Source organism: Branchiostoma lanceolatum, chromosome 5, assembly GCF_035083965.1.
Source record: "Branchiostoma lanceolatum isolate klBraLanc5 chromosome 5, klBraLanc5.hap2, whole genome shotgun sequence".
Taxonomy (NCBI): Eukaryota; Metazoa; Chordata; class Leptocardii; order Amphioxiformes; family Branchiostomatidae; genus Branchiostoma; species Branchiostoma lanceolatum.
In genome coordinates, this window is record NC_089726.1 from 21400300 (window position 1) to 21428035 (window position 27736).

General features: G+C 41.5%; 2 protein-coding genes across 9 annotated transcripts; one reads left to right on the forward strand and one right to left on the reverse strand.

The window, feature by feature from the left end:
* Nucleotides 1-2249: 2249 nt before the first annotated feature.
* On the reverse strand, nt 2250-14163 carry LOC136435701 (thialysine N-epsilon-acetyltransferase-like). Of its 4 annotated transcripts, XM_066429356.1 has the most exons (7): nt 14002-14140; nt 11348-11436; nt 10561-10618; nt 6995-7183; nt 5959-5999; nt 5336-5364; nt 2250-2509 (listed from the first exon to the last, which is right to left on the reverse strand). In XM_066429356.1, exons 2-7 carry the CDS (start codon nt 11429-11431, stop codon nt 2479-2481), a joined length of 432 nt encoding a protein of 143 aa, XP_066285453.1. In that variant the 5' UTR covers nt 11432-11436; nt 14002-14140; the 3' UTR covers nt 2250-2478. The 4 variants fall into 4 exon arrangements, with proteins under 4 accessions (XP_066285453.1, XP_066285451.1, XP_066285452.1 ...); XM_066429354.1 differs by lacking the exon at nt 5336-5364 and having other exon boundaries at nt 14002-14129; XM_066429355.1 differs by lacking the exons at nt 5336-5364; nt 14002-14140 and adding an exon at nt 11761-12014.
* A 787-nt stretch (nt 14164-14950) lies between these two features.
* On the forward strand, nt 14951-27356 carry LOC136435699 (uncharacterized). Of its 5 annotated transcripts, none has more exons than XM_066429349.1 (10): nt 14964-15064; nt 19705-19724; nt 20093-20207; nt 20646-20717; nt 20830-21076; nt 22509-22665; nt 22951-23092; nt 24007-24198; nt 24687-24899; nt 26539-27356. In XM_066429349.1, exons 3-10 carry the CDS (start codon nt 20118-20120, stop codon nt 26764-26766), a joined length of 1341 nt encoding a protein of 446 aa, XP_066285446.1. In that variant the 5' UTR covers nt 14964-15064; nt 19705-19724; nt 20093-20117; the 3' UTR covers nt 26767-27356. The 5 variants fall into 5 exon arrangements, with proteins under 5 accessions (XP_066285448.1, XP_066285445.1, XP_066285449.1 ...); XM_066429347.1 differs by having other exon boundaries at nt 20093-20194; XM_066429351.1 differs by lacking the exon at nt 19705-19724 and having other exon boundaries at nt 14951-15064; nt 20085-20207.
* Nucleotides 27357-27736: the final 380 nt, after the last annotated feature.

Here is a 27736-nt window from a genome sequence, read left to right on the forward strand (position 1 = left end):
AGAGGAAGTTTTTATTGCAGATCCAACGGTTGCGAAGACAGTATCCAACTGGCAGAGGAAGTTTTCATTGCAGATCCAACGGTTCCAAAGATCGTATCTAACTGACAAATGGAGTTTTTATTGCAGATCCAACGGTTGCAAAGATAGTATCCAACTGACAAAGGGAGTTTTTATTGCAGATCCAACGGTTGCAAAGATCGTATCCAACTGACAAAGGGAGTTTTTATTGCAGATCCAACGGTTGCACAGACCGTATCCAACTGGCAAAAGGAGTTTTTATTGCAGATCCAACGGTTGCAAAGACCGTATCCAACTGGCAGGGGAAGTTATAATTGCAGATCCAACGGTTGCAAAGACCGTGTCCAACTGGCAAAAGGAGTTTTTATTGCAGATCCAACGGTTGCAAAGATCGTATCCAACTGACAAAGGGAGTTTTTATTGCAGATCCAACGGTTGCAAAGACCGTATCCAACTGACAAAAGAAGTTTTTATTGCAGATCCAACGGTTGCAAAGACCGTATCCAACTGACAAAAGTTTTTATTGCAGATCCAACGGTTGCAAAGACCATATCCAACTGGCAAAGGGAGTTTTTATTGCCGATCCAACGGTTGCAAAGATCGTATCCAACTGACAAAAGGAGTTTTTATTGCAGATCCAACGGTTGCAAAGATCGTATCCAACTGGCAAAAGGCGTTTTTATTGTAGATCCAACGGTTGCAAAGACCGTATCCAACTGGCAAAAGGGATTTTTTTTGATTGCAGATCCAACGGTTGCAAAGACCATATCCAACTGGCAAAAGGAGTTTTCTATCTTCTGCCAGTTGGATATGGTCTTCGCAACCGCTGGATCTGCTTGGAGATTAGAACGTGAGACGAACGGTGCCTCCTTCTGGCACGATATATGATCAAGACTGATCGTTGCCGTAGAATAGTCGCTGGGATTGGGGACTGGTTCTGTGATGTCACAGTACCTCCACATCCAGAAGCACCGGTCTCTGTTCCTGTGTCTACGAGCCCTGCCACACTTGTGCGTATATACAAGTCCGCATTAGCTGCGTATATTAACATGTTTTTGGTTTAGGTTAAGTTTGCAGCCGAAGAAGTGATTTCGTAGGTTTGATAACTAGACTGTAAGTGCGGAACTCATGCGCAGTCTAATATACGCACAAATGTGACAGGGCCTTAAGGAGATGATAAATAATATTGACCATTTTCTTATACAGCTTGATGACGGGATTTTTAATCTGCCTCTTCTTCATAATCTTTATCACCATCGGCACAATGGTATTTTGATTGTTATAGAAATCCATGTCAGACTTTTTCTGACCCCGTACCTTTTCTTTGACATTGTACGCGTAATGTCCCCCTCAAATACAGGACGTGATGACGACATACTTAAGCTTACAGATTATTTTCGTGTCGTCATCAACAGAGTACATCACAAAAGTACAAAACAAAAACTACAAATACTGAAAATGAAGAACAAATGAAAACATGCAAAGCACATGAGCAGCGAATTATTCAAAATAAACTACATGACAATAATCTTGAAATGTAAGAAAATTGACATCAATATACAGATAAATATATGTGAGTAGGTACTACAAAGCTGGTAGGATGGGGGTTTTGCTACTCAAACCCAGTTTCATTCCAGTGTGTCTTAATTTCTAGGGAGGAACCCTTTCCTTGACTGACTCCAGTCTTGTTTTATTTCTCTTGCCAGTCCTGGCCGTACCCGATGTATTACTATATTATACCTCTATCTTGTAAGGTCCAGTCCGTGATATTATTCCTTTGCAGTATAAAATTATACAATTTATGTCATACCTGTGACTTTTATAAGGGTCAGGGACCATCAATAGGGCTCTGTGTTCCGAATATTTTTTTTATTCATTTCAATAATACTTCTTAAGCTTTTTAAGTTGATTATGCTTTATCCATCAGTTCGGCACACACACGTGCGCTCGCACGGACGCACACATAGACACAAACACACACACACACACACACACAGACACACACACAAATACACTCACAGACACACACACACAAATACACACACACACAGACACACACAAACACACACACAGACACACACACACAAATACACGCACACACACAGACACACACACACAAACACACACACAGACACACACAAACACACACAAACACAGACACACACACACACACACAAACACACACACTGACACACACACATACACACAAAAATATACATTCGCAAAGGGAATTGAATAGTCTTTTTTTTTTGCTGAAGGCTAAAAATTTCACATGCATCAATAGTGCGAGCTGCATCAGCAAACACAGGCCCAGGCGCCTTCTTCAGGACTTCGCAAATTCTGTCAGTTCCTCGCGGTCCATGTTAAAGAGGTGGCAATTCAACCCCTCAGTGATGTCCTTACCGCCACATTTTTTGTAAAACTTGATGGCGACGTCGTCCCAGCCCTGGCAAGTCCACTTCATCTTGTTACAGCTGTTTTCCACGCCGATCTGAAGCGAGAAAAGAGTTATGTTCACCGCATTTCACATTGTTTATAGGTCTGAAATTACTCGTGCAGTGGCAGTTAGTGCTGAATTGCTGCAGGGTTTACAATCACATAATACACAATAATAAGGGTGACAATATAAAGAAGGTTATTGAAAGTTCATGCCCGTGGGCTAATTGCAAGTAAATGGTAGAAGCATGGGGAAAAACATACATATGTCAGTGGGCTGTGACTGACTTTGTTGTAACAATAGGCTACTAATACTAAATACAACTGTTGGCTTTATCTAAACAAGCTGGGCTGGTCTTCTTTTTAGAGGCAATGGAAGACGAAAAGTCCCACTTTTTCTAGTACTTGTGGGTTCTGTGATTTCAAGAGAAAGGTAGCTTTTTTGTTCATCCGTGAATGTGTAAAAGAGGGGGTATTTCGTGGTAACTTGTTTAAATAAATAAATTGTTGAAAAGAGTATTGAAGCCTACATTGGACGTCATGAAAATGCTTTGTGCCAGCATTCTTCAGAAAAGTAGCAACATTGAAGTACTGTGTGTTCACCGCATTTCACATTTTGATTATGCAAAGGATACAAACATTTCACATTTTAAGTATGCAAAGATAACAACAACTAGGGGGCCCAAACCTACACCACTACTTTATAACATCACAAGCTATCAGCCACCCAAAAATCAAGACCATAGCACGTCCAGATCAAAAGATACAAAAGCGGAAGTTTTGCTGCAGTACCAAGGTCACATACCAGGGGGCCCAAAATCGACCTTGACTTTTGGCTTCCCAACACCCGCCCACATATCAAATATCATCGTAATCCATCAAGAGGTTCTTGAGTTATGCTGACTACAGTAGTGCGGAAACACAAACACACACACAGACACACCCACAGACACACACACACACAGACACACCCAAAACTTTATCTCCATTTTTCATGGAGATAACTACAGTTTTCATGGACAATGCACGGTAGTCCACATTGGAGCCCGGGGTCGATTTGCTAATACCAACCCAAATACCATGTGTACTGATCACATATGTATACCATAAAATGCGTATTCTAAATCGGTTGATTTCTTTTTCAAGTTATAGTTTTTTTTTTACACAGGGTTACGGACTGGGGTTACGGATTAGGGTCTCTGGTGATGGAATAAAGATTATGCTGATGGATTAAGGGTAAGGATGACGGACTAAGGGCAAGGGTGACGGATTAAGGACTATGGTGACAGAGTAAGGGTTATCGCGACGGATTAAGGGCAATGGTGACGGTTTATTTCATTTCAAAAACACATTATGAGGGGGGGGGGGCAATGAGCTCCCAACACCCCCCCCCCCCCCAAACCCGAAATCAAAGAAAGCCCAGTCTGGATAGGGTTAAGCCCTTGTCACACCTGTTCGTATAGCGTATAGACAAGTCCACATGAGTTGCGTATTAACTAATTTATTTATTTATTTATTTATTTATCTATCTATCTATCTATCTATCTATCTATCTATCTATCTATCTATCTATCTATCTATCTATCTATCTATCTATCTATCTATCTATCTATCTATCTATCTATCTATCTATCTATCTATCTATCTATCTATTTATTTATTTATTTATCTATCTATCTATTTATTTATTTATTTATCTATTTATTTATTTATTTATTTATTTATTCAGATTTACCACATTTGTGGAAGGAATGACAGGTGACTATCACCTTTTCAAGATGTCAACCTAGACCAGACTGGAAGGTTTGGACCATCGCACACCGAGACATGCCCCTACTCTTTTTCGAAAGGTGTGGTGGGTTCTTTAACGTGCGCGGGGTGTGGCTCTCCCAAAACACAGGACCTCCATTTAACGTCCTATCCGAGGGACATCCCTAACCGAAGCCTGAGTGAAGTGAGGAAATTTGTGTTAAGTGCCTTTCCCAAGATATTTTGCCAAACTGTTGAAAATTAGTATCCTTATGCGAGTAGTTTCTTATTTACACGTATCAACGTAAGAATGACTGAAATGGCGTTGATTAGTTAACATTGGTATTTGTCTATTTGAAATATCCTCCTAGATGCAACATATTCTTGTTCAAGCGAAATTTTTGCCATTGTTTTCGCTACCAGTGCATTGACTGATTTTATTGTCACTTGTAGCAACTGAGTAGGGCAGTAGCGAACTATGTGTCCACAAAGGTACGCACAAATGTGAAGGGGCCCTTAAGGGCCTGTCAGACTTGTGCGTATAGACAAGTCCGCATGAGTTGCGTATTAACATGTTTTTGGTTTAGGTTAAGTTTGCAGCCGAAGAAGTCATTTCTTTGGTTTGATAACTAAACTGCCCAACAGTGGGTCAAAGTAGAAAACAACTTCCTCCCTGCAAAATTTACTTAAACAAAAAAAAATGTTATTGCGGAACTCATGCGCACTTCAATATATGCACACGTGTGCCAGGGCCCTTATGGAAACTTGTCGGGACAATACAGGGCGCATGGTTACGGCGTGAGATCGTGCAGCCAGCGGTGCGTGCACCCTCCGTGGAGCGCGGAATTTACAAGTCCATGCCGATTGCCACTTAGGGCCCTGTCACACTTGTGCGTATATTCAAGTGCGCATGAGTTCCGCAGTAACATTTGTTTGGTTTAAGTAAATTTCACAGAGAGGAAGTTGTTTTCTACCTTGACCCACCGTTGAGCAGTCTGGTTATCAAACCAAAGAAATTACTTCTTCGGCTGCAAACTTAACTTAAGTTAAACCAATAACATGTTAATACGCAACTCATGCGGGTTTGTATATACGCACAAGTGTGACAGTGCCCTAAGTGTCTTTTGATTACCCTTTGAGACGCCGAGTGGACGTAGACACCTTCCCGGCCAGCAATATTGATATAAAGGGAAAAAAATGTAATAGTAAAACTATAACTTGAAAAAGAAATCAGCCGGAAGGAGCCTGCAACGGAGGATACATGTAGAAAAACATTACCATGGATCATAAGCGATCCTAAAAACATGGCATGAAGTACTTTACTTATGCTAGGGTCACATTTCCTAATACTTCGGTCTCATTTCCAATCCGGGGCCCGGCCAGGCTGTTTGCGAAAATGCATAGAAATTAAAAATGCATATACAAGATATGTGGTTAGGAGCAATTTTTTTCACGTTTTGTGCCTTTTGATGTCTCTTAAATTATAGGTTTCGTTCTCACAAGCTGCCCGGTCGGGCCTCGGATTAGAAATGGGACCGATGCATAACCGGGGCCCGACTGGGCTGTTTGTGGAAACGAAAAATCAACGTGTATGCCAATGCTCAAGCTATGCTCTTGAATAATTTTGGGTACGTTTTGTGTTTTTGTTGTCTTTTATATCATACTTTTTGTTCTTAAAAGACAGTCTGGGCGGGCCCCGGATGGAAAATATAACCCTAGCATAACTCAGATGAACTTTTGTAATACTGGACGAACCTTTGCTACTTCCTTCATAAGAGATGAACCGATGCCACGACCTGAGGACAAAAAGACACAACAAAGATTATTCTGCACTCTTTTAAGGCCCTGTCACACTTATGCGCATATTCAAGAGTTCCGCAGTAACATTTTTTTTGCTTTAAGCCCCTGTCACACTTGTGTGTATATACAAGCCCGCATGAATTGCGTATTAACATGTTTTTGGTTTAGGTTACGTTTGCAGCCGATGAAGTAATTTCTTTGGTTTGATAACCAGACTGCACAACGATGGGTCAAAGTTGAAAACAACTTTCTCTCCGCAAAATTTACTTAAACCAAAAAAATGTTACTGCGGAACTCATGCACACTTGACTATACGTACAAGTGTGACAGGGCCCTTAAGTAAATTTTGCGGGGAGTAAGTTGTTTTCTACTTCGACCCACCGTTGTGCAGCCTAGTGATCGAGCCTAAGAAATCACTTATTCGGTTGCAAACTTAACCTAAACCAAAAACATGTTAATACGCAACTCATGCGGACTTGTCTATACGCACAAGTCTGACAGGCCCTTAAGGGCCCCTTCACATTTGTGCGTACCTTCAAGCGTGCATAAGTTGCGCATCAGCATTTTCTTGCTTTAGGTAAAGTTTGTAGGGAAGAAGTCTATTTTTACTCTAAGGCACCGTTGTTTTACTATTTATTTGTCTCAAGCACTCACTTGCCCATAGTTAAGCAATATATGCACAGCAACATAAATACATACAAAACAAACAAACATGAAATCCTATATATATATATATATATATATATATATACATACGTTTCCAGATGTTCGTAAAGTATGTGTTGCGTTAGAATAGATATTCTATAATCTTAACAATGTTCTTGGTAGACGGCTATACATTTCAATCACATAATTCATTACCATGTTTATAATGGCAAATGGCCATATGGCAAATGGGCATTACCATTTAACAGAAGATTGGGTATCGTCATTGATTTTAAGTTCGTTCATGCATGTTTATGATTCAGTGTAGAAAAAGAATAATTTTCACCTCTGTATGGCGGCTTTACGTAGAAGCTTTGCAGATACACAGCTCTGCGTACGAAGGGTGAGTAGCAGAAATAGTACATAGCATAGCCGATCAGCTGTGCTTCGCCACCTGATCCATCTGCAGTACTTGGAACTTCCGCTACGAGCGCCCTGAAGTAAGGGTCGTCTCTAAACGCGTCTTCTCGCAACGCTGCAACAAAATCATTTGAATCTTTCATGGTCGTTACATAGCAGTTATTTTTAATATGCAACTATTGTTAGATTGTTTGTAAACGTTGCAGTGAAGTCAGGGCTGTTGCATGCAATATCTAACTAATATTTATTTATTTATTCACATTTACCACATTTGTGGAAGGATTGACATAACAGGTGACTATCACCTTTTCAAGATGTCAACCCAGACCAGACTGTAAGGTTTGGACCATCGCACACCGAGACATGCCCCTACTCTTTTTCGAAAGGTGTGGTGGGTTCTTTAACGTGCACGGGGTGTGGCTCTCCTCAAACACAGGACCTCCATTTAACGTCCTATCCGAGGGACATCCCTAACCGAAGCCAGAGTGAAGTGAGGAAATTTGTGTTAAGTGCCTTTCCGAAGACATTTTGCAAAACTGTTGAAAATTAGTATCCTTATGCGAGTACTTTCTTATTTTTACTAATCAAAGTAAGAATGACAGAAATGGCGTTAATTAGTTAACATTGGTATTTGTCTATTCGAAATATCCTCCTAGATGCAACATATTCTTGTTCAAGCGAACTTTTTGCCATTGTTTTCGCTACCAGTGCATTGACTGATTTTATTGTCACTTGTAGCAACTGAGTAGGGCAGTAGAGCAAATGCGCGAACTATGTGTCCAATTTCTAGAGATTCTACAGCCGTGAAGCTTTTGAATGTAGGCATGAGTTGATATATCTAGCATGCTCCGTAGTGACCGCTGGCTCAATGCTTTTCGCTTGCTAACCACGGATTAGGCTAGAAATAGATATATGTAACCTATGTACACTTAATATCACCGATCACAGAAGGATTGAAAATCCAGGTAGCATGCGTAGTCCAATGATTAGAGATCTTGCCTCTGGCCACGGGTTCGATCCAGGCTGTGTCGCTCACCCGGCATGCACGCTACCGAAAAGGGTCGCAGTCCTTAGGACGGGACGTTAAGCCGTGGTTCACCATTCATTGTTCTTGTCGAAAAGAGCTAGGGGAATTTCCCCGGTACAATGAACCTGTAAATACTGTACATAGCGTCTGTCTTCTCTGTCACGACCAGTGGAAGATTAGCTCATCTGTTCATTGTGCTTGTCGAAAAGAGGTAGGGGAATTTCCCCGGTACAATGAACCTGTAAATACTGTACATAGCGTCTGTCTTCTCTGTCATGACCAGTGGAAGATTAGCTCATCTGTTCATTGTGCTTGTCGAAAAGTAGCCTGGTTTCAACCAAGCCCCGTGTCCGCCCGCCGCCTGTAACGGCTATCCACCCACGGAGCTTGGTGGGAAGCGCCGGTAACACGGGAGAAGCCCACAGAGCTGCCTGCCTAGGCCAGACTCTAGTTGCTAAGGATGATTATTGCTGTTGCTATCCAGTGATTGACAGCTGCAGATGTCTGATCTGCAGGTGGTAGGAATAGAGTTTCACAGGCCGTTTCTCTGTACTTTGAACACTTTTCGGCAGTCAAGTCTTTTCTTGTTGGATTTTCAAACTTGGTTTTTGATGTGGGAGAAACTGACATTGTCTGCCTCTAAAGGAACAGATAAACTAAGTACTAGGTTTAAAATCCCTTTAACCAGCTTGGATACATCTCATTTCTCACCCTCCCAACATCTGGATCTCATTTCCCATCCCTTTCTCACCGTCTGCCTGTGTGACAGCTAACAGACAGGATAACAAGGTGGTTTCTATGGCAATGGGAGCCTAGCTGAAATCCTGCACTGTGATTGGTGTTACCATTTTTGATAACGGCTCCCCAGCCTTAGAGAGAGCCGCGCACAAACTCCGCGGGGAGGGAAACCCCCCGGACAGCTGGAGTTTGCGTGATACAGACTAGTCGAAAAGAGGTAGGGGAATTTCCCCGGTACACTAAACCTGTAAATACTGTGCATAGCGTCTGTCTTCTCTATCACGACCAGTGGAAGATTAGCTCCTCTGTTCATTGAGTTCATTTGAGCTAAACTGGTTCGACATCACTTTCCTTTCCTTTCCAGAGATCGTTACGGCTACCCATACCCGTCTGGTTGGAACTTACGATGGCGAGATGGCGATGAAAAAACAGCAACATTGGCACGTGTGTGACCCACTTGAGACAACTTAGCCGCAAGGCGCAGTAGTCATCGATATCACCCCGACCAATCGATCGCTTTGAAACTCAGATTCGAATCAGCCATGACCCGACAAATTGCTTCATGTCGTTTTAATGACGAAATCTGGCAAAACAAACTCGCCAGTGAGATGCTGGAAGGTGTCAGCTTTTAAAAGATGTTTTCAGACTGACAATTTTGGCACTTTGGAAATGATAGAAGCTGGCTGCGATTTAACGTAGTAGAAACTATTTTTAACGTTAAATCGCAGTCAGCTTCTCTCATGTCCAAAGTGCCAAAATTGTCAATCTGAAAACATCTTATAAAAAGCTGACCCTTCCAACATCTCACTGGCGAGTTTGTTTTGTCAGATTTCGGCATTAAAGCAAACTAAGGAAGCAATTTGTCGGGTCATGGCTGATTCTAACCTGAATTTCAAAGCGATCGATTGGTCGGGGTGGTCATATAAAGTTCTTTTTCAAAGGACACAACATCGGGGCATGTCAGAGTATCGATTCCGGGTATAAATGGTTCTGAGCAAACGATTCTAATTTTAACCCAAGTTACGCCACACACGACGCCACTCAAGTAGCCTGGAACCATACCATCGGGGGCTCCCCGATATCTCTACGGCGCTGGCAGGGATCCCCGCCCGCCTAGACAGCTTAGTCCGCTCGGGGTGTGTTTACGGCCTTGAATTGAATTAGGCGGTGGAACTCTCTAAGGTAGCTAAAGTAGAAAGACTGCGAAAAATTCGATATGGCAGCTAAGTAGACAGGCTGACAGAAACGGATCAATAAAGCATACTGGGCCCGGTAAAACACCCCTACGCCGACCCCTAGAGACTGGGACCAGGCTACCACACTATAGCTAGCAGTATCCCAATATTAGCCTGGCCTAAACATATAGCGTGGCGTCGCGGTGGCGTAGTGGCAGGGTGTTTGGTCCCAGAACCCAAAGATACCCGGTTCGAATCCGGGGTTCCCTGATTTGTCCCATTGACGTTGTGCCCTTGGGAAAGGCACTTTACACGACTTTCCCAGCTTTACTCAGGTGAAAATGAGTACCAAGCTTCTGTTAGGGACGTCCCTCGGATAGGACGTTAAATGGAGGTCAAGTGTTTGAGGACAACACCACACCTCAAACGTGTCCGGATATGCAGCTTGTACTCTTCAGTACAAACCTAGTGCGTTACGCCTTGATGCGGTTTACCGGGTATGCAAACAAACGAACAAACAAACAAAAAATGAATTATACAGTTCCGTACTACCTTCGGCTGTGACAGTCTCCGAGCTGCCGGCCCCCGATCCCTGATGTTCAGCTAGGTCCTGGGTTCAAACAAATCACACACATATAACGTTGCGGAAACATTGATAAAACTTCAGCTTTTTTTCTGCACAATGGATACCATCAAACAAAAGTATCGACTATCGAGTCGGCAAACATCAAAGTAACGTTGTATATCTTGAGTAGCAAGTAGTATCACTATTTATATATTAATATATTAATATTGATATTACTATCACTATTGATATGTTAATATTAATGTTATACTGATATTAATATCAGAGTAGCAATTACGTAGTATCAGTGGTGCTTGTATGGGGGTATTAATTCCAATTTTGTAAAATACGCAATTCAAAATATAGATATGGTCTATCTAACCACAGAAATCACAAAATTTGGCAAATCATTGGAGTCTAACCACTTGAACTTTGTACATGATCTGATGGGACTTGTCTATTTTTGCAATGGGGGTGATTTGGGAATAGTCTATATATCTGCGCGGAGAATAGATTTGTGGTTCAGATATTCACTTAAATGTCTTTTTACCTCAAAGTACTTATACTTTAAGGCATTAATTATGTTTGCTAGCATACCTTTATACTAGTTTAGTACATAGTCATGTTACAAACTTCAGGGGGTATGTACAGGGGGGTTAATATTTAATAAATCACAACATGTTCACATTTTCATATTCATATTTCTAGGTGAGTATCTCAGCAAAAACTGCACTTTTGCGAAATAGTACCTCCCCTATATAAGATGCACATTACCTTGATCATGCGTGCTATTTCTCCACAGTCGTCGGGGCGAGCGGGTCGGATGATACTAGTAAAATCTTTACCAGTGGGCGCCATCTTACCTGGAAGCAGTGGTTCAGAAATAGAATCGGATGGTCGGTGAAAACAATGCTTGGATGTGCAAAGAGAATTCAGACTCTACAACTGGATAAAAATTCAGAGATTTATTTCCGGACGTTTCGAGTGACATCCATCACTCTTCTTCAGCGCCACTAAAATGAACTAGCAGAACTAACCAGTACTTATTTACAATGACTAGAAAAAACGGTTTTACATGGCAAATCACACAGTCATGCATAAGAGGTATTTAAATGTAAAACAAGATGGGAAGGTATTATACAAATACAGTAAACAATATTTACATATTGTTTACCTGGATGTTTAACCTTCACAAACGTAATGCTTGGATGTGTTCAATTAAGAAATGATCTCTTGAAGAAAATGATATATGAAAACTGGCTGACTACCAATAAAGATCTTTCTAATATGGTGTTAACAAAAATGACTAAAAGACAATGGTCAAGATGATATTTTGCAAAGGATATCACAGACAAATGAGTTGCCGCTGTTGTCTAGTATGTCTTTCACGCGGTACAACCAGTTTTTCTTGCTACTATCTAACATACAATGCTGTTGCTAATATCTAACATACAATGATGTTGCTACTATCTAACATACAATGCTGTTGCTACTATCTAACATACAATGATGTTGCTACTATCTAACATACAATGCTGTTGCTACTATCTAACATACAATGCTGTTGCTACTATCTAACATACAATGCTGTTGCTACTATCTAACATACAATGCTGTTGCTTCTATCTAACATACAATGCTGTTGCTACTGTACTATCTAACATACAATGATGTTGCTACTGTACTATCTAACATACAATGATGTTGCTACTATCTAACATACAATGATGTTGCTACTATCTAACATACAATGCTGTTGCTACTATCTAACATACAATGCTGTTGCTACTATCTAACATACAATGCTGTTGCTACTATCTAACATACAATGATGTTGCTACTATCTAACACAATGCTGTTGCTACTATCTAACATACAATGCTGTTGCTTCTATCTAACATACGATGCTGTTGCTACTATCTAACATACAATGCCGTTGATACTCTCTAACATACAATGCAGTTGCTACCATCTAACATACAATGCTGTTGCTACTATCTAACATACAATGCTGTTGGGGCAATAGACCATCTACTTGTAAAGGGTGTCTAGATGTCCTAATCGTAACCAATACTCAACTATCATGACTCATTACTAAACCATGCACCAAAATCTAGTTGGAATCTTCCAAGCCCGGCTTCACACGCCATGCTGCGGGCGTTTTTAAGAACATCCAGAATACTTTTACAAAAACAGTGGTGAAGCGTTTGAACTGGACAGTTGTACTTGTAGTCATTACACCAACTTTCACAACCAAAAACATGCCGGGCTTGATTCATACATCAAACCTTCATAACAAAGTCGTTAAAAGATCGGCAAACAAATAAGGGTTTTTATACTAATACAGCCTTACGTGCTTCAAGAGATAAGTCTTTTTTTTAACTAAGGATGAGTTGTCTGACCAGTCGAGAGGAAAACAACCCGAAGAAAGAAATAAGTTGAATAATTCAATTGTTTGATATGACATCACCGAATGCAGCTATTAAATGGAAGGTGGGTCCTTATAGTTTAACGTGAGCGTTGCAGAAACAGCGGGTATGGATCAAGAAGGTCTAGTAACCACCCCCACTAGAAGCCCTGGAAGTTGGTAGAACGCATCTGACATACAGTACTCTTGAATATGAGATTTAAATGGACAGTTCTATTTACAAACGAAAGTATGGGGGGGGGGGTACATGTAGGCCGCGACTATGCAATGGGATAAGAAAACTCAAATCACGTTTATGCCAAGAATTTGTGCATGTTTTGATATGCATTGCATTTTATTTATTTCATTGTTGATGATTAAAATGTTTAGCACTTATGCTTTCAAATAAATACCAAACGCCCCCTCCAATGCATGTGGTACAGCCCGGCCCGCCCTTTGAATTAGGTGATTTGACAAGATTCTGTCCCAGAAAAGTGAAAATACTTCTCGGTATACTCATGGTCGGCTTACGACGTCTACTTGTTTACCTGGTCCCGGGTTGATTTTAACTCATTATTTGCCATTTTCAATTTAGGTTCTGGCAAGGAGAATCTATTAAACCTCCTTGGGTTCTGGTGACCTTTTGGCCACCGAAAAGGGCCTAGGGCAGTGTGGGCGTGGTGTCGGAAATGTGGGTCATTTGAGACCGGGACTAGAAATTAATTTTGTACATATAATCCACAGTATTTTAAGGAAGGTAAATATGGTCAATATAGTATAGTTACAAATGCATACAGATGTGTGAATTTTCGATTTGAAATAAAAACAACGCGATGAAAGGCGTACGTGTTACGGTGTATTATTTGCATAAATCAAGACAACTTTTCTGCAATTTTCAGGCCGAATTTACCAACAATCCGATCACATCTAGACATATCTGTTCCTTGTTCCAAAGACCTCAGGTGTCAAAAAAAGCACATGGGACTGAGATATCGATAAAATGTAAAAATAAAAATCTTACCTCAAAATTGGTTTACTATAAAGCAGAAATCACGACTGTCGTGCAGCGAAATCCCTCCCGCTAATAATTAAATCGTTCCCAGGATAGTTTGCTTCTCCCAGCATGCTATGCGCAGCAAATACGTTCTCCTTCCCAGGACCGTCTGTACATGTGTGACAGACCCTAGTGGCAGTGGCAATCGTTAGACAGTACAAAAGACTCGCACACGCATATTTAGTGAAATAGAACGATTTATTGGGACGCTGTGGAGAAGCGTGTATAAAACCTTATTCTCCAAGTTCTTTCCTTAGGCCATGTTGATTTCATTATATGTCCATATGGCATCAAGAGTTATATCGCCAAAAGGGTCATTAAACAATACCTTGCAAAAGCTTTATAGAAAAGGCACAAAAATCTAAACCCTATACCTTATTGATAAATATTTGTCTTATGTGTATCTGTGGAAAGTTTTGCCGAACAAACACAAAAAAATAACGTCGCAAAAAATCTGTGGTTCGGTTGCGGTGCTCGGATATCTCCGTGGCCCGAACATACCGGATTTTCTAGCCGAGCGCCTTCGGAAACATTGCCGAAAAAGTGGAGTTCAGTTGAAACGGCGATCACCCGAAAGTGTTCGATTCCATAGCCTTAATGCAACTTTCAAGTGAGCTTTTAGTGGAATTCCCCGACGTTCCAAAATATTACTCAACAAAGTGGGAAACCTTTATGTTGTGTCTTTGTGAAGAAACGAATCCAACACGTTTCCTTACTTGATATGTAAAATCACACCTAGTTCTTAACTGCGAGTTCAAGACCTCTATGTAGCAATTCCATACGTCCCTTTCGTGGCACTTTTCAAAAAAGGTCACTTTTAAACGCTATCAACCAGATCAAGAATACAACAGGTAGACAACAGGTAGACAACAGGTAGACAACAGGTAGACAACAGGTAGACAACAGGTAGACAACTACTCTGGCGAAAACTGGCAAAAACCAGTTTTTTTACTACCATATCTGCATTCTTTCACCTCCAGTCCCGAGAAGAAGACGCTCGTGCCAGTTACCAGATCGCCACGTATATCAGGTAAGTTTACACTGAACCTAAAAGTTAAGCTACATTAGATTTTCAGATCTTACTTTATCTGGATTGTATATGAAGGGAAAGGACACAAATGGCTGTTAAGTTACATGTAAAACTACTGTCACATTAAACTCACGCCGTACCTGCGACGGGGTTTCTTCCGTCAAGCCCCCGTCACAAATGAAGAATTTAGCTCGGCCGACTTGTCGGCGAGCTCCAAATGGCGATTTTCGGGCGAAGTACGACGGACGTCTTGTCGATTCTACGGGCTTCGGGCAAATTTTCGGAGCTCGGCCGACGTTCGCGGGGCATTCAGCGAGGCCTTGGCGACGATTTTTGAACTAGCACAGCTCGTCAACAGTTTGCCCGTAGCTCGCCCGAGCAACACCCAGCGCTCGGCCAATATTCGGGCGGGCATCCGAGGATTTTAGACCTGATTTTTGGTCGGTCGGAGGTCGCCCAAACTCTTCGGCCTCGTGTGAGCCTCGCACGGGCTTTGTACAATAATCGGATGACCGTCGTCAGTGTTCCGACCGATTCATGAAAAGTAAGGTGTGCTTCGGGCGATCGTTGTACTGGTGTCGATGGGAGCTTGGACGGTTGCGTCGCCGTCGAAAATTCGAATACCGTATTCGGAGGTTGGAATCAATGTTGTTACTTTTTTTGTTCGAGGACACAAAACTTCCTCAACTTCTGGCGCATTTCTCATTGAAATGTGTGTTTTTTTCCGGGTGGGTATGACATAAATAAAATACAACACGGTGTATTCCGCATCACCCTCGGTCCCAGCCCTCCCGCGGGTCGGATCACCTACGGCCGTCGGGCGATCCTACCCGAGGTCGGGCTGGTACCTCGGGTGATACGGAATACTTGTATTCTATTCTTCATTTTCACGTGACGTCACAATCGCGTTCGAACGTGAAGTCGGCCATGTTGGATGATAAGCTGTTCGATCTCTGTGTTGCGACTGTGGTCCCCTCCGTGGAAAGAAGCAGTTTTATTAAAAAAAATGCTTGCATTGTGGTGTATTGTGGTGTATGCAAGCATGACAATGCATGGATCTTGAACATTGCCATGTTTGCATGGTCATGCTTGCATGGCCATGATTGCATTGTGTATACAAGCATGAACATGCTTGCATGGTCATGCTTGCATGGCCATGCAGCAGCCAATGCCGTACAACGGATGATTGCGCTCTTAGTTTGGGCGCTCTTGGGGCCATGCTTGCATGGCCATGCTTGCATGGCCATGATTGCATTGTGGTGTATTGTGGCGTATGCAAGCATGACCATGCTTGCATAGTCATGCCTGCATAGACATGCAGCAGCCAATGCCGTACAACGGATGATTGCGCGCTCTTACGGCGCTCTTAGTTTGGGCGCTCTTAGGGCCATGCTTGCATGCTTGCTTGGCAATGCTTGCATGGCCATGCTTGCATTGTGGTGTATTGTGGTGTGTGCAAGCATGATCATGCCTGCATGGCCATGCAGCAGCCAATGCCGTACAACGGATGCTTACGCGCTCTTACGGCGCTCTTAGTTTCCTTTCCTTTTCCTAGTTTTCTTAGAATCCGGTCTAGCAGCTCCTATGCGGGGTAAGATGATTCTCGCAAACACTCGCCTTGTTTTTTGGAGAGCGGAGAGCTGAGTATATAGAAAACCTTCTAAAATGCCTATTTTCTTTTCAAACAAACTGATCAAAACCTATTGATGCAGCTTTGTCCTTATATCTAGCGTTGGCTAGACTACTCAACGATCCACAGCATGGAGACAAAAACAGCACACTCGGACCCGCAGGTAACTTTGATAGTGCCGTTGTTCTATATTCTGCCAGGTTATCATCCAACATGGCGCCCGCGCGTGACGTAGCGGTTTTCGAACGTTCCGTGAAAACGAAGAATATATTTAGTGAATTGCAGTACTACACGGAGGGAAAACTGTGCAGTCCTTTCACACCTGTTACATGTTTGCGTACCTGTATGTACACCCCCTCTGGTGACCATCATAGCAGTAATTGGGCCCTAAAGATATTTCTCGCATGATGACAGCGCCAATTGTCTGTTCGTAATTCATTTGCTGTCATCCTTTTGTTTTTGAAGGGAGGAACGATAATGAATGAATGAATGGATGGATGGAGACCTTTATTGTACATTCGTGCCCCGAGGGACTAGATACAGGTCATCTGACATAAACCTAACTAACATGTAAGTGACATATACAGTGAACTATATACAGTACATAGTTTAAACATACATGGTAGACGAAAGTAATAAGCTAAGCTATTACAGTAGAGTCAACATCTAATGGACCGTTCAAACCGAACACCATAAGCCCCGGGACTCCATGATTGGCTCCTTGCAGGGATCGGGTATCACGTGACCCTTACATACAGCTCTCCCAGACATCCTCATTATGGGCGTCTTTTGTTTGCCAATAAGGCCATGTTGATTTCATTATATGGATGACATCCGCGCGCGCATCAATTTTCGTCCGATTCCAGAAATAAATAAAAAGTTTTCCACCATACTGTAAATAATACAAAAAAGCCGCAGAATGGTCAAATATATGCCGTAAGTTGTACAAAGTTATTCCAAAACGATACTTATGTCGTAAAATACCAAAATCAGAGAGCCTATATTTCGATATATCATATTTTGTGTGTTGAGTCATTTGTTCAACCTTCTTGACCACGTAGTGAATGAAGTAATGAAGGTAACTTTTGTTGCTATACGTTTTTCTCATTCGCACGCTCGCATCAGTTTTGGGGTTCCGGGAGGATGTCATCCATATAAAAAAATCAACATGGCCTAATTTCCCCCTCGAGATACGTTGACTTTTGTATATCTTGCTCATTGGCCATTGCCCATTTTTATTCAATAATAACAGACTAATAACAGCGTCCTTTGTATATCAATAGTTGCCCCCTCCAGAGACGTTCACTTCTCTGGTCTCATTCATGAGGGTTTTTTTCGCCCCATAGGCTTACATGTTATAAAACGTGTTTTACATGGGCGCGTTCGTAATGAAGCTATAGAAAAATCAATGCACCAAGGTCATTCATTCTATGTTGAGCACATTTACCCTACATCATGTGAAAAATTACCAACGACCAGTAGGCATGCAATTCCTTTTTATGGCAATTACAAACTGCACTTAGCTACACCCGCATTTTTCAGCTGATAGCGCACGACCGCATCACCGACAATGTCGGGCTGTGGACGTCCGACCTCGCGCGCGGCTGCCGAACTTTACCTGCTAATTTATTCAAATACAAACAAGTTTTCATCAGTTTGACGTTCGAGATCAGTAGGGCTGACTAAAATTGACTTTCCCACCGATATATAAACTCGTTCATGCAGCCGTTCATTTTTTGGGGTACGGACTCTTTTAGGGTACCCACTCGTAGCAATACAGGAATGAGACCTTCTTTATAGTTTTAATGCCACATTCCCCGGCCCTAAAACCATCCATTTTGTTCAATAAGTCTTTAGACGTAGAAAGATATCACGTTCTATTATTACCACTGTAGGTAGTCGATAAAAAGAATCTGTGTTTGTGCGTGTGTGTGTGTGTGTGTGTGTGTGTGTATGTGTATGTATATGTGTGTGTGTTTGTTTGCGTGTGTGTGTGTGTTTGTGTGTGTGTGTGTTTGGCGACGCCTCAGGGGCGAGCCTAATGATATATATATATATTGTGTGCAGTTTGCCAGAATTCTAGGAATTGTACAGGAATGTGAAAGTTATACCTCTACTTTATCACCACAACCTGTGCTTAGCTTCTATCAGTATAATCGTACATTCATTCATTCATCCATTTATTCATTCAATAATGACAGCCTGCGAGGCTCATGACAGCGGCCTTTTGTCTTGTTGTCTTGTGAATATTTCTTCAATAGTTTCATCGAAATTTTCTTTTCCAAAATAGATACCTAGCATTAAATCTACTGAAGTTTTGCCGCATAATCCATGTCCCTGTAAAATATTCTATTATTGAATATTGTTCTCCATTTGTGCAATGTAGTCCGCTTCCCAAAAGTTAGGGGCTGTATCAATATGATTATTGGCTGTGAAACAATGTATTATGTTGTGGGTGCACATATAATGTTTTTGGTCAGAAAGTACACATGATGTAGATCTGTATTGATGTGAGTTTGTTGTGCTATAAAGTTCAAATTCATTCACCACCTTTCGTAATTTGTTTCAAACATGCCATCTGGATATTATGCTAATTTGATGACAATATATATCAAAATCTAAGATATCATTCGCTTACAATGTAGGTATAAACAGTCAAGGTTGCATTTAAAATCGTCACTACATGATATTTTTCAAACAAAAAAAACATTTAAAGCGTTTTTAGACTAGCTTTAAAATGTATGACGTTATTTATGACATGATTTGGACGTCGTTGCTGTTGCTATTGACAACGACAGTCTAAACAGATATTAATATTCTTATAGTCACCCTTTTTGTTAGAATTCTGTTGCATACCTTTTAGTAGTCCTCAACTGGGGTGAAGCATGATGCTTTTTCATGTAGCTAGTGGTAGTGCAATGCGGCTTCGCTACGGCTCGCGTTTTTTGGCCAAGCACACCGGGTCACCCATAGTCTTCTCGATAAGTGTGTTGGGTTCTTTAACGTGCAGAGGATTGACGCGTGAGGCTTACGCCCGAAGCTCCCTCATACACGGCGCCGCCGGCTTTACGTCACCATCCGAAATGACGAATGCAATCCCTTACAACATGTCCGAACTCGAGGCGACCCCTAGGATCGAACGCGGGCTCCACGGAATTTGATCCGGATGGAGGCGCGTTACCGTTTGCGCCACGGGGACCGCTTTACTTATTAACTTACCCTTTACACATATTACACATACTTCACTTATACATCATCCTCTGAAAATTTGGCGGTCATACGATTATAGGAGATACAGCGGGGGGGGGGGGTTGTGGCGAGCAAGCTATTGTAAGTTCAACTGTCAATATCATTACGTTTTCTCTTCGGGTTTTCTTCACAAACTTAAAGCAAGGTCAACGACAATGTCTTCAACTCGCAGCGATGTCTCCGTGCTCATCCCGTTCTCTAAGAGGGACAAAGACAAGGAAGAAGCCCTTCGTCAATGTACTTCAGTACAGGTGTGTGAGAGAAGTAAATACGTGTTTTTTTGTGTGGTGTGAAGTCTATGACTCCTAATATCCTAGCAGAACTCGGGACGAAAAATCGTCATGTTTCCTGAGGCAAAACGTATTCAAATATTCTGGATAAGAGTTTAACTGTAACTTCCGACGCAACATTTGGAACTTTCCCAAATTTTCTACTGACCAACTCCAGTCTTTTTTCAATGAATGAACGATCCACCGCTTTAGGGACGTCCCGTTAGGCAGACAGATCATTAGTTGCAGAAAGTCTATGGCACCCCCCGTCTCTGTTAAGGAATGGTTTCAGAGCTCTGGTGTAGATGGCTTCTTTAATTTCTCTTGGAAATAAGCTTTTACCTGTTTAATATCTGCCTGTAGCACCTTCAACCCCACAGACAGACAGGTCTGTGAAAAGTACTGACACATTTTACCTCGAACTGATTTGTAGGTGTCGGATTTGGTCTTTAGCGATATTGAGGAGAAAGAGACACTCTTGGACTATGTACATCGGGTAAAGAAGGTGAGTGAAATCTTCACATTCTCTTTTAAGTTGATAATACGACTTTGTTCTGTTCTGCTGTTGAGAATGGTTGAAGTCAATGTTGTAACAATTGCTTCTTTCATGAATTCAGCTTGTCACTGAGGAAAACATCAACATCATTCTCCCTACCTGCGACCTGTCTACCATGGTGCACGCCGCCATTGCTAGGGACTTCCCGCACATCCCCGGGCCCACTGTCGAGTCGTGCTACCTGGCTTTCCACAAAGCCTACTCGCGGCAATACCTGGACCCTGCTGCGGACCTAGTCCCTTACGCCGTGGTTGATCTGGATTCACCAACCATGCTGCAAGACGCAGAGCGGGCCTTGGAAAAAGTCGGTAAGAAAACAAGTAATTCTAAACGAATGAATGAAGGAAGACCTTTATGATATTGTACATTCGTGCCTCGAGTGGCTAGATACAGGTCGTTTAACATAAACCTAACTAACATGTAAGTGACATATACAGTGAAATATATACCGTACATAGTTTAAACATACATGGTATACGAAAGTGATAAGCTAAGCTAATCCAGTAGAGTCAACTTCCTCTCGCTTCTTTGAACATGTGTAGATGTATGGACAGATCATGTTTCTTATAAGGGTTGTCTAGACGCAACAAAAATATGAATTTACTAGTTGCGTTTAAATATTCAAAGTATGGGAATTTTTTATTGGCGGGACTGTTGTTATCGACATTGAAAATGGTAAACCTATTTTTGTGCGAAGTATTAAAGGTGAATATGCGTTGATCCTGAAAACAATATCTCATTGACTGATGAACACAAATCAACTATCAAATGGATGTTTAAAAATGATTTTAAAAAACGATGCAAAAAATTCTAGGCTTGTAGACTTGGGGTACGAGGGGCAATCGCAAATCTCAGAATTGGCTGTCAAAAATTAAGGATAGAAACAGGAAGATTAAAAAAAAATCCTATCGACCAGAGGGTTTGCCAATTTTGCCCAGTGCTAATTGAAGATGAATATCACTTTTGATTGTATGTCCCAAATATTCTTAGATACGTTATTCACTATATACAAGGCTAAGATCTTATATACCAGGATTTGTCTCAATGGACTAGTAAAAACAAATTTAGTACATATTGACATGTTACAACCAATGCATCTTATATATAAAGAAAAGAACATTAAAGAATATATAAAAGTTAGAAATTCCTCCAATGATTGTAAAAGCCCATTCTCATCCCATACATAACACTTAAGTAGTAGGTATTAGGTAGATTAGCCTTATGGAACTGTAGTTATATGCACCAGTAGAGCTTAGCAACCCTTTTTGGCTGATTATACAACAGGAATCGGAAGAGCGCGAGCAGACCATTGCGTAAGACTTTGCGCTCTGCACCTTTGTGGTTGTTTTTAATTACTCAATTGAAATCACAAATGTGTCACGATATGGAGCAGACTTCACTTCAGACAAATATACAAACAACCTAAAACGTTATCTCAGCAGCCATCCTATAGCTTGTCTCCTGTAATAACCTGATATCATCAGATTTATATCATTAATCATTTGATTATCATTATGTGCTGTATCATTATCACTTTCTATGTATTACTTGTCATACACTTTATTATTACTTATCTACCATAACCGATTTTGATTAGTATTGAGGAGGAGAGCCTAGTATGGGCTAGTATGGGCTATGTTCTCCCGCACCCCTCTTCTATTGTTTATCGTATCATGTACTTTCTTGTTGTGCAAATAAATAAATAAACAAACAAATAGACATGGACTGACCTCTCGACAGGTTTTCCGGCGTTCGTGAAGCCTGCAGCAGCACAGAGCACGTTTGGCGTGGCTAAGGTGAAAAACTACCAAGACATGAACCGCGCCCTGCAGAACCTGCGGACAATGAGGGATGAACATCCTGGCTTCAAGTCATCGCCAAGTGCTCCTTTTTTCAAGTAAGCAAGTTTTGCATTCATAACATTGTCTTATTTTTTCTGTACTGGGTAATTCTTTGAACATATATGCGACAGTACTCAATATGACATACGACGGATTCCTTCATATGCTGACAATTGAAAACTTTGGAAAATGCACGACAAAATGATACACATATTTCTGCTAATGGATCAAAAACGTTTCTATCTCATGTATTTTCTGGCTATTTTTACCTTTCTCTCCCCATTTGGCACACGTGCACACAATGCAACCGACTCAACCACGACTTGACCTTTTCCAACTAGGGATTATTTCAAGCAATATCTGGACGTGGAGAAGTACCCGCTCGCCCTACGAGATGTTGTGATCGTGGAGCCGTACATGGACGCCGAGGCCCTCTATACAGTGGACGGATGTGTTGTGGACAACGAGATTGTGCGATGGGCTGTGAGTTGCCTTCCCCTACGCAGAGCTAAACCTGCATAATAGAGTGGAAGACGAAACACATTTTATGTCAAGTTGCCCAATCTACGACCACGAAAGAAATGAGCTGTTTAAAGAGGCCACCATTTTTCATCCTAATTTTTCCACGTTTTCAGACGAAAAGAAAACTACTGTCCTCTTAACATCACAAAACCCACATTACAGAAAAAGGTGGATCATTCGTCTTCCACTGTCTCGCAAAAAGAAGCCGAACCAAATAAGCTAGAACTTAGTGTCAGGAGTTAAGAATAGAGTAGTCATATTGTTCATCATTATCTATCGCTCGTTCTCATTTAATGTACACATTTTGTAATCTCCGTTACCGTTAGAAGTAAGACGTTCCTGACATTAAGATATGCCACGTATAAGGTACCAAAATGCCGTTTTTAAAAGCTAGAAAAGTTTTAAGTCGTCATAAAAACTACAGTTTGACATCTTATATGTGACATATCCTAATGCCAGGAACGTCTTATTTCAATCGGTAACGGAGATTACAAAATGTGTACATTTAAATGAGAACGAGCGCTATCCGTCCACTCTGTGTTACATGTACATGTACGGGCAATAAACTTTCATTTAATTATAGAACGTATAGGATTCACCTCTGGTTTTCCAGGCTGAGTTCGGCACTTTCGGGGCGTCTCTATTATGAACATTAATGAGGTTTCCTTATTCTGAACGAGCCAATCAATGCCCAGATTTTAAAAATTTCCAATAAGACGTTTGACTTGCGGGTCATGTGACGACCTATTCAGAGCTAAATAAAGATGGCGGATGCTGTCTGAAAGCTTCTCACAAGGAAACGTTTTGTCATGTGTATTAAACAGGTTTAAATTTTGATGTAAAATATTCTGATCAAGCACAATTATCTCCCACAGATCACTGACGAACACCGTTTTGATCACGGGGACGCCAAATTCGGACAGGACCTGATCGCTCCAACCTCTACGTCAGAAGACTTACAGAAGCGGCTCTGGGATGTCTATGATGGCGTCATGGCCAGGATGGTCCAGTTTGGGTTCAACAATTGCTTTTGCAACCTCGACGTTTTTAGAATGAAGGATGGACAGGTATGACGTCAACATTAACCAACTACTGATCTAACAGTTATCAATGCGGTTCATTATGGAAGGTGTAAGATTATTTTTATGGGATAATTTTTTCGTGTTCACGAATATTGAGCACCGAACGGAAACAATGCATAGTATGCTTTACAATGAGAAAAAGAAAGGGCAACTTTAAGGGAAAGAATATCTATCAATATACCCACGAACTGAGTGAAACGACTTAACGTCGCGACGTCCAGCTCGAATTTTACACATGCCACTGTATTGGTGTTGAGGTGCCTACCTGGGTCTTAATTCTCTTATCTAGGGCGCTATTTACTACGTGTTTATAAGAATATATTATAAGGCCTAAGGCCGGCATACCCTGAGCCTCACTTTGGTGCATGACCCCCAGCTGACCCCGGAAAATTCAAAATGGCCGCCGTAACTGGAAAGAGGTGTATTAAAGACGACGCGCTGTTGTCTGTAAACCATCTTCTTGCTCCTTTCAGCTGAGGCTGTGTGAAGTAAATGGCAGAGGATCCACGATGGTCAATGGTTGCTACAGAGAGAGTTTCAAAAATGCTAACCAGGACTATGTGTACCTGACCGCTGGCCGCGGTATTAAGTACGTCACACCTCCCGACACGGGAAGGTGGTCCATCGCCTACAACCTCCGGTTTGACATCCTGGAAAGGCCTAGTAACCTGGTGGACTTCGACCAGGTAGGTGGAATATAAAGCCTCATGTACAAAGACGGGGGTGTTGGTAAACCAGTCACGTTTGGGATCGCATTTTCAGCTTGCAGCAGCGACACCTGCGGCAAGGAGTAGTAGTGTTCATGTGCCCTGATCAAGGCAGCTGCACCAAGTTACCGACACGTTAACCAGATAAAAGTCTTACTAAAGGAAGTCATTATTCCAAGTATCAACCTTCTGAAACAGATACGACCGACCTGTATCAACACCCTAGTAGTATCTACTATCTAACCCTTTTAAACTGCATCTTCTGCGAATAAAAAGACATCTTCAATCTTGAAAAGACTCTTTGTACACAAATGAGTGTTCTTTTTTTTATTCCCCCGATCTTCCTCAGCCACAGCATAAATATCGCTGCTATAAAATGCGCTCCTTGACTGACCCTGAATATATATATGCCAAAAGTTTACGTTTGGGAACGCATCTATTTTAGCAGCGACACCTGTGCTGTAGTGCATTGTGAACCAGTAAGAATTGCCCTGATGAATGTGACACAGACGGTCACCGAAACATCGGTAGCACTGCACGAAATGGCCTCGTATCAGGCGTATACGTACAGGGATTCCTCCGGAAATATTCCATATCCCGGTGCGGATTTAGCGTATCCGATAAAATTAACGGATACGCTAAATCCGCACCGGGATATGGAATATTTCCGGAGGAATCCCTGTACGTATACGCCGGGATACGAGGCCATTTCGTGCAGTGTAGAATAAAAACACTTGGTTGTGTACAAAGTCTATTTGTTCAGTGACTTATCAACATGATGAAAATGTTCACGGATACATATTTTTTTCTACATGACATTGAACTCCTAAAACGATCCTGAAGCGGGCGGTAAGCAAAGGATCAGCAGAGTAGAGAGAGAAAGGCTATCGGGAAAAACAATATTAATAATTAAATCAATGGTCGTTTACCTTCCAAGTTGGTTTTAGCCATTATCAAAACCAGCGATGACATTTCAACATACACATTCAAACTGTTACACGCGACAGAAAGTTCAAGCTTGGTGAGTATCTTTGAAACAGCATCCGCCATTTTGATTCAGCTCTGAATGGGTAATCACATGGGCAAAGGTCACGTGACAAGAGGATGATGACCCTGCAGGCTGAATCCCACCATTTGACAGGCCCCTAGAATTTATATGGCAAACATGTAAGAAAAGGGCTGTCAAAAATCACCTACCTGAAGTTTAGATCATGGAAAACTCACATTGGCAGCGTGGTCTGACCTCTTAAGTGTCAATCTAGTGAGTTTTGGCCGTTTTCGACCGGCGCAACCTGGTGAAATCGTAGCATAACATGCCCAGATGACCTTTGACCTCTCTACACAAGAAATGAACACATCTAAACTGCACCTGTTTCATAGTGTACCGGACACTCAAAACATTGCTAAAACCCTGTTTTTCTAACTAAATAAAATATCAACAACCATTACCTGCCAATTCCAGCTCAAAAACGCCAACATTTCTAACAAAGAGGCCTCCTACAGTTACTTTTAACAAGGCTATACAAGGCTCTAAAGAAAATGGCCCCTTTGCGCATGACTGTAATCGTGACCTTTGACCTGCAGGCATCTTATACAGCTATTCTCATTTTTACTACAGATCGAGAGGCTGAAGTCGGATCCTGATGTGCTCTTCGGCCTGACTGCCGGTCCTGACGATGACGTCACAAGCTTCTCCGGCAGTGCCGGTTCTTTCTTCTGCTGGCTGTGGGCATACGGTGACTCCAGGGAAGCCATGATCGGGAAGCTTATGGATGTGGTCAAACTTGTAGTTAAGAAGCCAGAGCGACTGACATATCCAGTAACTCATGACACTCCATGGAGCTAAGACGCGCTGATCCCCTACAGAAGCACTCATTTTATATATCATAATGGCATTGAAAAGAGCAAAATGTAGGTGCGAGTAGAAGGTCAGGAAAATACAAAAAGTAGGGCAAAAATTTCTGTAGTTTCACCACCACTGCTCTTCCTGGTATTTAAAAGTATTATTGAAAATAACTACATGGTGTACGTTAGAAATAGGATTATTATAAGCATGTTCATGCAGAAACGTCAGTTTGACTTTTGTGTGAGAGGGACTTCTATATAATAATAAGTTAATTGCAAGTTCTTGCCCGTAGGGTAATTGCAAGTACATTGAACATGAAAGGACGGACAAACAATTGATCACATGTGACTATTCTAGTCTAAATACTAACTCTAAATTCTATCTTATTTGGGTTTAACTTCTTTTTCCGAGACTGTGGAAAGCGAATGATCCCCCTTTTTTCTGTAATGTGCGGGTTTTGTGATGTTAAGAGGAGAGTAGTTTTCTTTTTGTCTGTGAACATGGAGAAATTTGCATGGAATTTGGTGGCCTTTCTTTCTTGATCGCAGAAGGGGTAACTTAAAATAAAATGGGTTTCGTCTTCCACCGTGTTTGGCATGCAGTATTTACAAGTTCTTTCGCACACAGGTAACTTTTTGTACCGCCCTCTCTCTATTTCAAGAGGGTGGGCACTAATTTACATATTATGTGAAGTATGTTGTTGAATGTCCACGATGAACCACACTGATAATGCAAATGCCTCTGAAAAGCTAGCAATGTGACTAGAGGTGGCTGGATATGTGTTAAAGTATACTTAGTATAGCCTGGATTATTAAAGTTTAGTGAAAGATACTAGATACTATGGTGTACCCAAAGTGATTAGATCCATATATATATCATGTTGACCTTTATTAAGTCAACTATAGTCACAACTAGATAACCAGGATATTCATTTACAATCAAGATCTATATACAATCATGAGCCGCCGTT

Bases quoted from the DNA above. Each gene is read 5' to 3' on its own strand.
- LOC136435701 (XM_066429354.1), bottom strand. From the start codon at position 11,431: ATGGCGCCCACTGGTAAAGATTTTACTAGTATCATCCGACCCGCTCGC. The intron at 10,619-11,347 runs GTAATGTGCATC...GTTTGAACCCAG, and splicing joins AAATAGCACGCATGATCAAG to GACCTAGCTGAACATCAGGG. The intron at 2,510-5,958 runs GTTCGTCCAGTA...TTCTCGCTTCAG, and splicing joins TTATGAAGGAAGTAGCAAAG to ATCGGCGTGGAAAACAGCTG.
- LOC136435699 (XM_066429348.1), top strand. From the start codon at position 20,099: ATGTCTTCAACTCGCAGCGATGTCTCCGTGCTCATCCCGTTCTCTAAG. The intron at 20,195-20,645 runs GTGTGTGAGAGA...ACTGATTTGTAG, and splicing joins GTCAATGTACTTCAGTACAG to GTGTCGGATTTGGTCTTTAG. The intron at 21,077-22,508 runs GTAAGAAAACAA...ACCTCTCGACAG, and splicing joins GCGGGCCTTGGAAAAAGTCG to GTTTTCCGGCGTTCGTGAAG.